Below are 13272 nucleotides of genomic sequence, written 5' to 3' on the forward strand. Positions count from 1 at the left end.
TCTGCACTCACGCTGCTGTGCCCTGTGCCCCACGGCCCCGGGGGTCCCTGTGCAGCACGAGGGAGTCAAACTCAGTCAGGCTCCAGCAGGGGAGTCGAGATGGGGCACATCCCGGCTCCCGCTTGCAGCCCCCTCACTCCCGCTGTGCCTGGCTCTGCCCAGATGGTCCACTCCAGGGGAAGCGCCCGGCAGCATGGCCCAGGCCGTGTCACGGAGCCACCCCTGTCCCCCAAGCCAGGGTCGTCGGTCAACCCCCAGTGGGGAAGGGCATCCAGGGCTGCCGCTCCCCCGGGGCCGCCCCCCGAGTCCCAGGGCCCCATGACCAAGCCACACAAACGTCTGGGTGGCCGTCAGAAGGGAGACCTCAGGGCTGCCCAGGTCAGCAAGCGGCTCTGTGACTTGATCATTGATGGGAACACAAGGACCCTGGAAGCCTGCCCAGGCGGACACACCCGCTGTTCCTGGAAACAGCATGACTGCACCACGCACGGGCAGGGGGGCTGTGGACAAGGGCAAAGTGGCCATTGTTGGCCGCAGGCTCAACAAATAGAAGGTAATTGTGGTCAATGGGAGGGGGCTGGTGACAGCCCACCACGTGGCCAGGAACCTCTCCCGGCAGGGGACAAAAGGGCCACCACCACGGGCTCTGGACACCTGTCCGAGGTGCCGCCGGCCATCCCTCAGCCCCCCTGACTCGCCATGAGCCTCCTGCTGCTGGCTGTGGGGCTGACCCTGCTCGGCTGCCCCCAGGCCCTGCACTGGGGGCCCCAGGACCCCAACTTCAACGAGACTCTGGTAGTCAGCCGCGGGCGTCGGGCGTGGGATGGAGAGGCGGCTGGGGGCAGCAGCCACAGGGACAGGGCCGGCCGGCACCAGCGTCCCCCCCTCTGCTCCCCAGGTCAGCGGCGAATGGTTCTTGGCAGGGATGGCCTCCAACCAACCCAAACTCCTGAAGGAGGACAAGGACGCGGGGCTGCTCGTCCACCGTATCCAGGTCACCCCCAGGGCCCTGCAGCTCCACCTGCACAAGAAGTAAGTCAGGGGCAGGTGCGGGCAGGGCAGAGCCCAGGTGAGTCGCACGACCCTGTCCCCCGCCCCCCTCACAGCCTGCTTTCCGGGCTCAGAGGTGATGTGGGGCGGGGCGAGGGGCTCGCTGCCTGGAGATGGACACGAGAGTCCAAGGTCCAGGGTGGCCGAGCTCCCCCAGTCCCACCGAGGGGCTGCACGGAGAAGGCCGAGCCCTGCCTTCCAGACGCGGGTTCCAAGGCGACCTGTCACCCCCTCCCAGGGTAAATGGTGCATGCGTCCCAATTACGATGATGGCAAATAAAACGAAAAGGAAATTTCAGTACCGGCTGGAGGGTAAGTATAGACTCGCCATCCTCCAGCCCCACCGCTGGAGGTGGAGTGTGGCCCCGTCTGCCCGGCCCCACGCCACCCCCAGTTTGGGGCGGAGTGTGGCCAGGAGCCCCGCTGCCGGGACGCCCACCTCGAGACGGCGTCCCCGGGCTGGGCACGGCACCCCCGTGGCACCGGCAGCAGTGGCGGGCACGTGTGGGCGGAGGCGTCCGGGAAGGGCCCGAGGGCCACACCCGGTCCTGCCCAGCCCAGGGCTCGGCTGGCCCTTAAGAGCAAGTCGTCCAGCCCTGTGAAGGGACCAGAGGGGTCCCAGGGTCTGGTTCTTGTCCCGCCTCCCACCCTGACCCCCGGGGTCACAGATGCCGACCAGAACAGGCTTTTCCTGGAAAAAGTGGACCCCAAGAGCTACGTCATCCTCTGCAACCACCGCGAGAAACGTGAGAAGGAGGTGGTGGTGGTGAACCTGCTGAGTAAGTGCCCAGAGACCCCTGCCTGCCTGTGCCCACACGTGGACCACCCGCCACCCCGCAAGGGCAGGGCGAGCCCCTCCCCCCGCCCCCTCCAGGGACACCCAGTCCCCAGGGAGGACACCGGGCCACAGGCAGCAAGACACAGGATGGACCCCGGCCACCTCGAGGCCGTCTGGACCCAGACACCCTCAGACTGTCCTGGGGCCCCAGCCCTTTATCCCAATGTGGAGTAAACAAAGGACAGGAGACAGCAACGACCAGGACCCAGAGAAGAGGCCTGCCCCCACCCCAACGCTGGGCCTGCCCCCATAGCCACGCCCACACCCCGAGAGGGCAGCCTCCCAGCCCACAGAACCCCACCGCCCGCGGTCCCAAATGACCAGCAAGACAGACGGCCCCTGGCACTGTGCCCCCAGGCCGGACACGCGAGGCCAGCCCGGACGCCCTGCTGCTGTTTACCAACTACTGTAGAAGCCATGGGATTCACCCCACCAACATCATCAAAGTGACCGCAACTGATGCGTGCCCACGCCTGCCCCAGCCTCGGACCTCCGCTCAGCTCGCCACAGATCACTGCCCTCGCGCCTGACAACGGGGAGGCTGCCGGGCCCAGGTGGGTGACCTCTGACCCCGTGGGGACTGCAGCAGGGGATCCCCTGGGGGTGGGGGTCGGCGGCAGGTGCCGCTCGGCACAGGCGTTACCAGCTGCTCCACGCGGGGCCTGGCCCTCTCGGAGACTCAGGATGCAGTGCCGGGGGGCGTGGGAGGGACCCAAGGTGGGGACGCCCATCGGGGCTGACCCAGGCTGACACGGGCAGGGCCAGCGGGGGGGCAGAGGGGCCTGTGGACACACTCGGGGTGGGCCTGCAGGTGGAAGACTATAGAGGGCAGACCTTGGGGGTCCAGAGCCTGGCACGCGGCTGCCTGTGACAAAAGCCCCTCCCCATCGCCTCCTCTGTCCCTCAACAGACGCCCCCAGGCCGTGACCCGCGGGAGGGCCCGGGGCGGTGGGGAGCCAGCTGCCCTGGCTCTCAAGACAGTGCCCCGCCCCTCCCGCAGGTCTGCCCCCGCCGTCCCCCACCACTGAGCCTGCCGCACCCCCGCTTGTTCACAGGGGTGTCTCCCAGGCACCGAAGGACCAGAAAATCTCGGTTAACCCAAGGAGCCCTTCAGCTGCCCCACCCCCTAGCAGCAGCCTCCGCCCTCCTGGAGGCCTGTCTTGCTGTGTCCAATAAATGATTGACTCGGACCCAGTGTGCTCTGGGGGGCCTCAGCCCGAACACAAGCGTGGCCAGTGTCAGCATGGTGACCGGGAGCTGCCCACTGACACCCCATCCCAGGCCAAGGCTGCTGGGGACAGGGGATGGGGACCCTCCTGGCGACACCAAGCTGGCCTTGGACTCACGTCCACGGGGTTTGGAGAAGCTGCTACAGGTTCACCAGGACACCGTTCAGAGCGCAAAGCTGGGAGATGGTGCAGGGAGGGGGCGAGGCCAGGCCCCACGGCCACCCTGGTCCCCTCAGGCTCGGGGCTGCGGGCAGTGGCAGCCCCAGGGCTCACCCCGTGGTGGTGCTGTGGGGTGAGACCCCGGCAGTGGGGTCTCCGGGCAGAGAGCACAGCTCCGGTGGGTCGGCCAGCAGAGCGCCTGCAGGTTAGGGGCCCCTTCAGACCACACCCTGGTCTCCCCTAAATGACAGTGGCTGAGGCCCTAGGGGCGGACACGGTGGCTGGGCAGGCAGCAAAGGACGTGTCTTACCCTCCTCGAGCTGCCAGAGCCTGGTGGGTACCCCCTAAGCCCCCCTCCGACGCACACAGTGCCAGCCAGGGCTCCCACCTGGGGCCAGGGCCCGGGCGGCCCACTTGAGTCCCCCATCAGCCAGGCCCCCTCCACTGGATCCCAGCCTCAGGGAAGCTCCCTGCCCCACAGCTGGTGAGCCCCTTTGCTCCCCCAAGGGCTGTACCTCAGGCCACTGTCACCCCAGGCCAGGGGGCTCTCTCCGGTGGCCAAGAGTCCCCCGAGGCCGTGTCTTGGGCCAGGCTCCCAGCACCCCGGGGCACATGTCACAGGCAGGGGTATCAGCCAGCCAACACCCAGCCCCTGGCACAGCTGAGTCTGCCCACCAGGCGTGGGAATGTCAAGTGCATTCGGAAAGAGCCCAGGGGGCCATTTGTGCGAAGCCAGGCCTGCCAGGATCCCAAGGGGCTCCCGCAGCGCACAAAACACGTCACACACACACACAGAGGCTCAGACGGTCGCGCACAAACCACACACACGCACACGCGTGCGGGCGCGTGCTCAGACGGGCCAGGCAAAGGCATCTGGGGCAGAGGTCACAGCCCTGCTTTGGGCTTCCCAAATGGATATAAAAGGACGTGCTGGTGGCAGGGGTGGGGGACAGCCTTCTAAGCCTGGTCTTTGTCCTTTGAGGCTCCGTGATGCTCTGATGGGGACGGTGGGGTGAGTGCTGGGCCCTGACACCACGGAGGAAGAAGCCGCCCTCAGGCACGACCTCCAAGGACAGAACTCCCACACCCTCCTGCTCAGACCCTGAAACGTACCAGAGACGTGCCTGGGGGCACTGTTAGCCCTGGAATCCCTCCCCCATTTGTAAAGCAAAAGCCCTTAAAAGAGAGAAGACCGGGGAATGGGAAGCCGTGTCCTCCAGAGGACCCTGGGGAGTCAGGCTGTGGCTGTGATGCTGCTGGACTCGTCCCCCGGAGCTGCCCTCCATGAGGGGTGGAGACGCTGCAGACCCCGACACTCCTCCCACGTGTCCTTCTGTGCTGTTTAGAACCCTTTCCACCACCCCACCCAGGGCACCGGGTTCAGGAGCCACCTGCCCCAGCAGAGGCCGTGTGCCCGGGAGGTATCCTGACCCCTGGCCCCTCACTGATTGAGGAGCTGCATTCTGAATAAGCTGCCCCCCGCCCCAATTCACAAGCCCCCGTGAAGCACAGGCGCTGCACCCCTGGGGCTACCGGGGGGGCAGCCTGGACAGGGACTTCCCAGCCGCCTGGGATCTGGGCTGCGCGCACGCACTTGGCCGGCTTGGCCGCACGCGACCGCAGGAAGCACCGGGACAGGACAGCGGCCCAGCTCGGCCCCGCAAAGAGGCCAAGGGCGTTCTCCAGGGTCCCACGCCCCTCTTCCTTGCTGAAGGGTCTGCGTCCTGGTGGCCACTGTGCCATCACCTGGCCTCCAACGTCCATCCCAAACCCAGGAACAGGGCGCTTTCGGGACAGTCCCCGAGCAGGCCCAGAGCAGGCTGGGGGGCAAGGACTCACTGAGGAACGATGCCCTCGGAGGGCCCACCCAGAGAAACCCCAACACGGGGAAACAAACCACCACCGGCTGCCCCAGGCAGCTTCGTGGCCACGGAGATCAGCCTGGGGACAGGCCCTGAAGCTTCTGGGCGAGGTGTCCCCTCCACCTGCCACCCCGCCCTTCACCAACAGCTTTCCTTTTCGGGTTAGGATCCCCAGCGTTTCAAATGAATCGAGTGCAACCAACCTCCACGCTTACAATGATAAGATACAATTTCTAAGAGAAGTAATGGGATTGTTTTCTGCGCCGAGAAGGCAGCACAGGGCATCCATCCGTTCAGCGAAAGCTCCTGGCCTGACTCTCCCGAAGGCAAATGCAGGAACTGGGCACGTCAGCTCGACCCCATCAGCAGAGACGGGGGAGATTCACATGATCCGGAAGCTTCTCTCCCACCGCCCTCAGACGCGGAGCCAGCCACGCCCCTGGGGCTCGGGGAGGGTCCTTAGAACCCGCACCACCAAGGGCACCCCCTGCAGGAAGGGCTGGCCAGGCCCCGGACAAACCAGACACCAACTCTGGCCTCGCTGGGTGCTCCCTGCCCTGGCACCCAGGCCCCATCCAACGGCAGCGGCTTTGGAATGCACGGGAGCCCAGGCCCCCCTTGCCATGGCTCTGCACATGCCACCTCCTCCAGCCCCGTAAGCAGCAGGTGGGGCGCTGACCCGCTGGTCCACGAGTGGACACTGTGGGCGCCAGGGCCTCCCTGGGCTGCTGCCTCTGCAGGGTCCGCAGCTCCGAGGGCACCAGCTGCCTGTGTCGAGGAGCTTGGGGCCACCCGCAGGTCCCAGACAGGTTAGAGACGGCCAGACAGGGCCCGCGAGGGAAGGGGACCACCTCCGTTTGTACCCCTTCCAACCACCAGCCCCGAAGCCCATTTCTGCTGAGACCCCTTGAGAGAAGAATCAGGACCCACATCCCTGGGACCTCCCTAGACCCCACGCCTCCATCATACGGCTTAGCTGCCCCCGCCCTGTCCACCAGCACGTGGCCACAAGTGTCCTCTTCTCCTCTGGAAGAGTCAAAAAGATTCCAGAAGGTTCTGGAAAAAGGAGGAGAGGGAGGGACTCATGGTGGGCCCTGGAAGGTGACCAGGTCCAGCACCACAGGGGACACCGGCTCCCGGCCACAGCGTGAGCTGCAGCTCTGACCCCTGCACAGGAGGGCCAGACCAAGGCCCCCACCCTCCCCAGCGTCAGGTACGACCCTGAAGAAAACATTGAAGCCAGGTGGGCCTGGGCATGGCTGCCCTGGGGACCCTGTCATGCCATGGGCACCCTGCTGTGCCCAGGTGGACAGCACAGGCTGTAGCGCCCGCTGGGGGATGACGAGGTGTCCTGGGTTTCAAGAGACCAAAGGCGGGGCTGGAGGAAGACTGAGCCTGTTTCTGGCTCCTTCAGGCCTGTAGAGTCCAGCTTCCAGGGCAGGTGGGGCCTGTCCTTTGCCCAGGTGTCCCCCCACGGGGGGTGGGGGGCGGGCACACTGAGGCCAGGCTGGTTGGGCGAGGGTCTCGGGAGGGCTGAGGCCTGAAGCGAGGGAACCATTTCTCTCACTCATTGGGCACCTGGGTAGGAGATGGACAGGATGGGCCTGGCCTTACCAAGAAAAGGTCACGTTGGTGGTAGGCAAGGCCCTGGCACTGTGCTCTCCAGACCCCTGAGGAGGAGCAGTGGCCGGCCCCTCCCAGGTGGGCAGGGAGGCCCTTGGCTGTGCCAGGCTCCAGGTCAGGACCCGTGACCAGACGCCGTGTGAGGCTCCTGGGCAGCCCTGAGCACCCTGACCACGACACCAATGGGGAGTGACCCAAGGTGGCCTCGAAGTTCAAGGAGGAAGATGGGCAGCAGGGAGGGCGGGAGGCGGCAGAGGAAGGGGAGGCAGGGCTCGGGGAGGGTGGACGGCGGTGCTGGCAGAGCAGCTGGCCACCTCCCAGCTCAGCCGGCTGACAGACCCCAAGGCGCAGCCACAGACACTGCCCAGCAACAATGTCCGGGGCTGAGAGGTCGGTGGACCTGGGAGACGGTGCAGCCTGAGGGTGTCTGGGGTCCTGCCGAGCCCCACGTCCCCCTCCGTGCAAGCAGCAGCCACTGTCCTACTTCCGGGAGCCCCTGGGGGTGGGGGGAGGAGAGCAGGTCACCTAGAGAGCTGGGGGTGTTATGCTGAAACCCCCTCACTCCCCAAAACAAGCCTGTAGTCACCACCGTGCTTTCTAAATCCACCCCGAACACCCAACTGCAGCCAACAGGGTAATTTGCTTAGAAAAGGGCCAGAGCAGGGGAGGGGTGGAAAGCAAGCTGTTTCCGGGACCCCCAGCTCCTTTCCGCTCCAGCAGCCGTGACAGCCCAGCCCCCACCAGGCCCGGGCGGCAGCCCTTTCTTCTCCCCACCTTGGAGAGGGGTCAGCTTTCCAAGCACTCCCCCAGGCAGTGAGGGAGGTCTGGCCCCAGACGGCCGTCCGTCCCGTGTGGGCATCTGGAGCGGCGCCCGTCCCGTGTGGGCGTCTGCAGCAGCGCCCGTCCCGTCTGGGCGTCTGCAGCGGCACCCGTCCCGTCTGGGCGTCTGCAGCGGCACCCGTCCCGTCTGGGCGTCTGCAGCGCTGCCCGTCCCGTGTGGGCGTCTGCAGCGACGCCCGTCCCGTGTGGGCGTCTGCAGCGACGCCCGTCCCGTGTGGGCGTCTGCAGCGCTGCCCGTCCCGTCGGGGCGTCTGCAGCGCTGCCCATCCCGTCGGGGCGTCTGCAGCGCTGCCCGTCCCGTCGGGGCGTCTGCAGCGCTGCCCGTCCCGTCGGGGCGTCTGCAGCACTGCCCGTCCCGTGTGGGCGTCTGCAGCGGCGCCCTGTCTGACGCAGCAGCTTTGTGCTCGTGGTCCCAGGGCCTGCGGGACCCGACCCAGGACCCTGGCCCGGGTGCAGGGTTGACGGCTGCTCTCCTCCCACGATGGGGCAGGCGCCACTCACCCACCCCTGCTCTGGCCCCGCCAGCCTGCCTGGGCCCCTGGACCCTTCTCAACACCAGCTCCGAGCGCGCCCCCCCCCCCCTTCACCAGCTGGAGGCAGTGCAAGTGAGCCCTCCTGCCACCCGAGATGGGGTCCTGCCCCTCGCCTTCTAAAGGTCTAAGTGGGGAGTTTAAAGGTCAGGGTGGGTCCACCCACCCGCTGGGGGTCTCAGTCAGGCTTTTGAACAAGTTGAGTCCCAGCTCCCGGGCCTCCCTCCCAGGGTGCTGGGGTGAAGATGCCCAGGGCTCCAGAAAGGGACAAGCAGGGATCAGGGTGGGCTGAGCCCCTGACCAGCTTGGGTCAGAGACTGGCACCGCCTTCGCTGTGACTGAAAGGTGATGGGATTCAGGCAGGGTCACTCCTTACAGGAAGCCAGTGCCTCCCCGATCCTTTGGGACGGGAGCAGCTAAGGGTCCAGACGCGAAAGCCAAGCGGCCTCCGTCCCACGCCCCCCAACGGGCCCTGCACGGGGAGCACCAAGGCCAGCACCTCGAAGGCAGAGGTGGTTCCTTTCCCAGGTGCCCCCGCTGGTCCGGAAAGAGGCCTCCCCAATGGACCTCTGTGGGGCCCCTCAGACCAGCCTCACGGGCGCAGGGAGTTGGGTCCCACGCCTGCCTCTTGGGGAGCAGACCAAGGACACAATTCCCCATCTGTGGACCCCTCCCCTCCCTAGCCCCAGGGCCGGGTTATTTAGGGATCCCCCAGGCCAGGAACATCATAGGAACAAATCCCCAGGCAGGGGTGGCTGCACTTTGAACAGAAGCTGCACCATCTGCCCAGTGAATCGCGTTAATTACACGAAATCTACACAAGTTTTGCTTCCTCCAGAAACACTGCTTTTCCTCTTTTAATATCCAGCCTCCGCTTCCCCAGCCCCCCGCCCCACAGCCTCGCTGGAATTAGAGCACAGCTGCAGCCCAAACCCCAAGGACAAGGCCCAAGCATGCGGCAGGAGCTGCTGCAAAGGCCCCGTGCCCCGCGGCCTGGCGCAACCCGGCCCTCAGTAAGCAAAGAAGTCGGGGAAGATGGTGTCTACCTCCTCCCGCAGGGCCGAGCTGGGGCAGCTCACGTCTGAGCTCCATGGCTCCAGGGGCCCGTCGGGGGGGTCCTGGGAGCCGGGCTCATGGTCGCCCAGGAAGCTGGGCTCTGCCCTGTCCAGCACGCTGCTCCTGGCGGGGACCCGAAAAGGGGCACTGCTGCCTCTGCCCTCCAGGGACCCTGGAAGCAGACGGGACGTGTCAGCAGAACAGGCAGGTACCCCAGGGCACGCAGAGTGGACTCAGTGTGCAGAAGGGGGCCCCCCTCTGCCCATCTGTCCCACCCAACCAGGAAGCCCTCTGCTCATCCTTGAGGTGGGAACAGAGGACCCCTGACCAGGTGGGTGGGCCCACTCCTGCCGGCCCTGCTTGAGACGCAGAACCAGGAAGGGGCTCCCCCACCCCATGAAGCCAAATCCTGCAGAGACGGGACTCATCGCACGTCCAGACGCCTCTGTGGGGACGAGGTCTCGGGAGAAGGCTCTGAAACTGACTTGCAGCCATACACACGCAACCCCGTGTTGCCGTGCACTCGAGCGCACAGGTAACTCCCCACACACCGCTTGTCGTTCCCACCAGTGGTCCCCAAAACCACCAGCAGAGAAGAAAACGGGAGCTCAGAGACAGACGCTGAGACCTTAGTGTCACACAGCAAGCTGGACCCCATCCCATCTCCCCAACAGCCCCAGCTGCCCGCCCAGCCCGCAACAGGACCAACCCAGACCCCAAAGCCTGTCCCAAGTTAGGGGAGGAGGTGGCCCGGGCCGAGCACCCCCCACTCACCCAGCCACCAGTCAGGACTGGCCGTCAGCAGAAAGGACGACCCGTCTTCGACATCATACCCCGACACAGACCTGGATGCAACAAGGACACCCTCACCCTGAGTCACCCCAGCTAGACCCCAGGCCTTTCACCTCGACAGAAGAGCATGGGCCCTGAAAGGCAGCTGTGGGTTCAGAGACAACGGGGTGCGCCCTCCCAGCCGGACCCTGAGCCCACCCTCCTGCCTGCCCCGAGCCAGCCCAGCCCGCTGCTGCTTCCTCTCCAGCCCCAGCAGCTCCCGGCCCACACCCCAGCTGGTAGAGCTCGCAAAACACAAACTCACTTACTGTCAACCAAAACGGATGACCGTTAAGGAGACAACAGCGTTTCCAGAAACACCTTAGAAAGCCACATACGTGGCAGGGTCTGGCTGCTCCGGGACCAGGCCAGCGGCCTGGGCCATCCAGGCAGACACCGAGGACGTGAGGGGCAGAAACTTCCCGGGCAGGGGGTCCAGGCAGAGCTCGGGCAGGGCTGGGAGCAGGCATGTAGCGGGTCACGCACACACCACTGGGACACCCACCTGGCATCCAGCGTTATGGCCTTGTCAGTCCCTTGACCTGGGGACCCAGCCCGGCCCAAGCAGCTCTGAGACTCTTCGCTCACCAGCGGGGAGGGTGGCTGCCGCGACCACAGCATGGGCGGCCTCAGGGCCCTGGAGGGACTCAGGCCTGGAGACCGGAGGACCAGGCTGGGCGGCTCTGGGGGGGAAGTGAGGCGTGGGTCAGCCTTCCCCACCTGGAGAGCAGCCCTCCTCTGAAGACCTGAGTCCCTGCCCACTGTGTCCTGCATAAAGAACCCATGAATTTCAAGAGCAAAAAACCAACAAGTAACCAGGAGCAGATAGATGGCCAGAGGTGAAGCACCTGACACCTGGGGCCAGGGAGGCTTCCTGGTGGAGATGCCGACTCGGCCTCAGGTCAACCATGGGGGACTCGGACCTGGGGACCCTCACGCTTCCACCTCTTCCTCCATCTCCGTGATTCCTGACCAAGGACTTCACCCTCAGACCACCGTGCTGTGTGATCCCTGCACCCTCACACCCTGAGCTTGAGTCCCGACCTTCTTTGGGGGGCCCAGCTCTGCTGCTGGCCCTGGCGACAGCAAGACCCCCTCCCCGCCTTGAGGAACACACCAGGGGAGGGGGAAGGCACAGTCTCGCCTCCCGTGGCACTCGCAGACTGGCAGCCGTGGTCCAAGCACTGACCAACCGCCATGGCAGGCATCCAGCATGAGGGAAGTGCAGCCATCACACTGCCCTGGGGGCCTCGTCGGAGGCGGCACGACGGGAGGACAAGGGCCCGCTCACGCTCACCAGGCAGGGCCGGCGGCCCACCCAGCACTGCGGCCGCCCCCACCGGGGCCTTACCGTCGTCCACATCCGCAGCTGCACGGCTCGGGGAAGCCTGCTGCCTGAAGCACGCAAAGACAGAAGGAGAAACCTCTGAACAGTGCGCACACACCATGCCCGGGAGTCCCCTAGCCCCACTGGGACACTAACATGGTCACGCTGGACGTTCCCACGCCGGGGTCCGGGGCACCTGCTGGGGTCTGACTCGCCAGGGCCACCTGCAAAACATCTTTCTGCCACGTGTGCCATGTCTCCTTCGTAGAAGCAAGAACCAAAAACGGAAATAGACACAAAAAAACGCAACAGAGACCATCAACCAGAAAACCCACGAAAAAAGCAGACTGTGGGCCCTCACTGGCCACCCTGCCTAGGGCCCCAGAGGTCCTCCCTGAGTGCAGACCGTGTCCTCAACACTGGGGGGTGGGGGCGGGAGGGAGGCTGAAGGCCATGCCCGCCTGGGGACCTCACAGCAATGGGCCTTTTACCCATACCAGCCTTGGCACCGTGGGCAAAAGTACAAAGAACATAACTGGAGAACACGGCTTGTCCCCGGGGCTCCCGCAGGAGGTGCTGTGCACAAACGGAGGCGTGTCTGCAGAAACGCAGCAGCCCCGGCAGTGCAAGGCGGAGGGCAGAGGGAAGCCAGGCAGCCGGGTGGTCAGAGCTGCCCGGGGCATAGGGGGGGATGCCCATGGCTCCCCCCAGAGAGCTGACAGGGCTGCCGCAGGGCAACTCACAGCGTGCTTCTCCCAGCCGGGCACCAGGGCGCTGGCGAGCCGGAGGAACTGCACCGACATCTCCAGGACTGAAGCCATGTCCTCCCGCCGGCCGTCGAACTGGGGCAGCAGGGCCCGCAGGCGCTCACAGCTCAAGGAGATCCGCTTCCTGCCTCCAGGGAAGTGACCACCGACCATGGGGCAGTCTGGCCTTGACCCGGAAAAAGCACCGCAGCCACCAGAGCCCTCTGAGCCCTTTAGGGATCGTGTCAGCACACACTCTGGCCCAGGGCCCTGGACCCCAAGCTGCAGGCTATCCAGATATTCGCCGCGGGCGACCCAAGCCTGCACCGTCACTGCCTGGGGGTGTCGGTGGCACAACCTCGAGGTGCCCAGGACTTCAGGTCAAAGAAAGGGCTGCAACGGTGGCCCTTGGGACCCCCACCCCCAAAAACGTGTGTTATATTCACCTCGGGGGTGTACTAAGCGTTCCCTTACCCGACAGACGGCACGAGCCTGTCCCAGCCACCTGAAACCAGCTCGCGGGCACAAACCTGACCTCCTCTGACCCCCAACCCCACTGCGCGGCCCCCACCTGCGCTGCCTCTCGCTGAGCACGTTCCGTGGGAGGTAGGAGACTGGACCCTTGGCCACCGCAGGGGCCTTGGCCTGGCCTGAGCCGTGGCAGAGATCCTCACAGCGTAACTGGGTCCCAAACAGGAAAGGGCCGCTGCTGAAAAAAGCCAAGAGCGCCGGGCTCTGTGATCCCAGAAAACGCCCCCGGAGCCCCGAGGCGGTGATGGACATCTTGGGAGGCGGGCGCAGGACAAGGCCTGGGTCGCCCAGGAACACGGCCCTGGGCCCTACCTCTTGGCACTCCTCCCTCTTTCCCCCAAAGGGCCGGGGGTCGGGGTTCTGCCCCAGGCGGGCCAAGCTAGGTGGGGACGGGGATTCGGTGCATTTGAATTGGATAGAAGCGCCAGGTCTGGACACCCCGAGCACCCCCAAGCAGGGGCGTTCCAGCTGACCCCCTCCGGCAACCCCCCCCAATTCTCACCTGCACCCCTCGGAGCCGGGGGCTCCGGGAAGCCCAGCGTCTGACGCAAGAGCCCTGAACGCCATAGGCACGCAGCTGGAGCTAGTGGAGAGGCCAGCAACGCGCCCGGGCCCCCACGTGCGCCCCGCCCCGCGCAGGCCGTCCTGCA

The 13272-nt window shown here is 65.9% G+C and overlaps 2 protein-coding genes across 3 annotated transcripts; one reads left to right on the forward strand and one right to left on the reverse strand.

Annotated features, from left to right (window-relative positions):
- The first annotated feature begins 699 nt into the window (after positions 1-699).
- Positions 700-2418, forward strand: LOC117312817 (uterocalin-like). The gene is made up of 5 exons (XM_073806943.1): positions 700-795; positions 899-1032; positions 1289-1362; positions 1719-1829; positions 2246-2418. Exons 1-5 carry the CDS (start codon positions 700-702, stop codon positions 2416-2418), a joined length of 588 nt encoding a protein of 195 aa, XP_073663044.1.
- Positions 2419-8970: 6552 nt separating this feature from the next.
- On the reverse strand, positions 8971-13250 carry SOHLH1 (spermatogenesis and oogenesis specific basic helix-loop-helix 1). 2 transcript variants are annotated; one of them, XM_073805686.1, is made up of 8 exons: positions 13125-13250; positions 12663-12800; positions 12089-12236; positions 11502-11569; positions 11370-11413; positions 10524-10701; positions 9962-10032; positions 8971-9359 (listed from the first exon to the last, which is right to left on the reverse strand). In XM_073805686.1, the coding sequence occupies exons 1-8, from the start codon at positions 13187-13189 to the stop codon at positions 9142-9144; spliced, it is 930 nt and encodes a 309-aa protein (XP_073661787.1). In that variant the 5' UTR covers positions 13190-13250; the 3' UTR covers positions 8971-9141. The 2 variants fall into 2 exon arrangements, with proteins under 2 accessions (XP_073661787.1, XP_033715185.1); XM_033859294.2 differs by having other exon boundaries at positions 11502-11605.
- Between the last annotated feature and the right edge of the window lie 22 nt (positions 13251-13272).

This window comes from Tursiops truncatus, chromosome 6 (assembly GCF_011762595.2).
Source record: "Tursiops truncatus isolate mTurTru1 chromosome 6, mTurTru1.mat.Y, whole genome shotgun sequence".
In the NCBI taxonomy this organism is placed as follows: Eukaryota; Metazoa; Chordata; class Mammalia; order Artiodactyla; family Delphinidae; genus Tursiops; species Tursiops truncatus.

Coding starts and splice junctions, on each gene's coding strand:
- LOC117312817 (XM_073806943.1), top strand. CDS start 700: ATGAGCCTCCTGCTGCTGGCTGTGGGGCTGACCCTGCTCGGCTGCCCC. Junction 1,033..1,288: donor CAGCTCCACCTGCACAAGAA/GTAAGTCAGGGG, acceptor ACCCCCTCCCAG/GGTAAATGGTGCATGCGTCC. Junction 1,363..1,718: donor ATTTCAGTACCGGCTGGAGG/GTAAGTATAGAC, acceptor CCGGGGTCACAG/ATGCCGACCAGAACAGGCTT.
- SOHLH1 (XM_033859294.2), bottom strand. CDS start 13,189: ATGGCGTTCAGGGCTCTTGCGTCAGACGCTGGGCTTCCCGGAGCCCCC. Junction 11,606..12,088: donor CCGGCTGGGAGAAGCACGCT/GTGAGTTGCCCT, acceptor GCTTCTACGAAG/GAGACATGGCACACGTGGCA. Junction 11,414..11,501: donor GGAACGTCCAGCGTGACCAT/GTTAGTGTCCCA, acceptor TGCGTGCTTCAG/GCAGCAGGCTTCCCCGAGCC.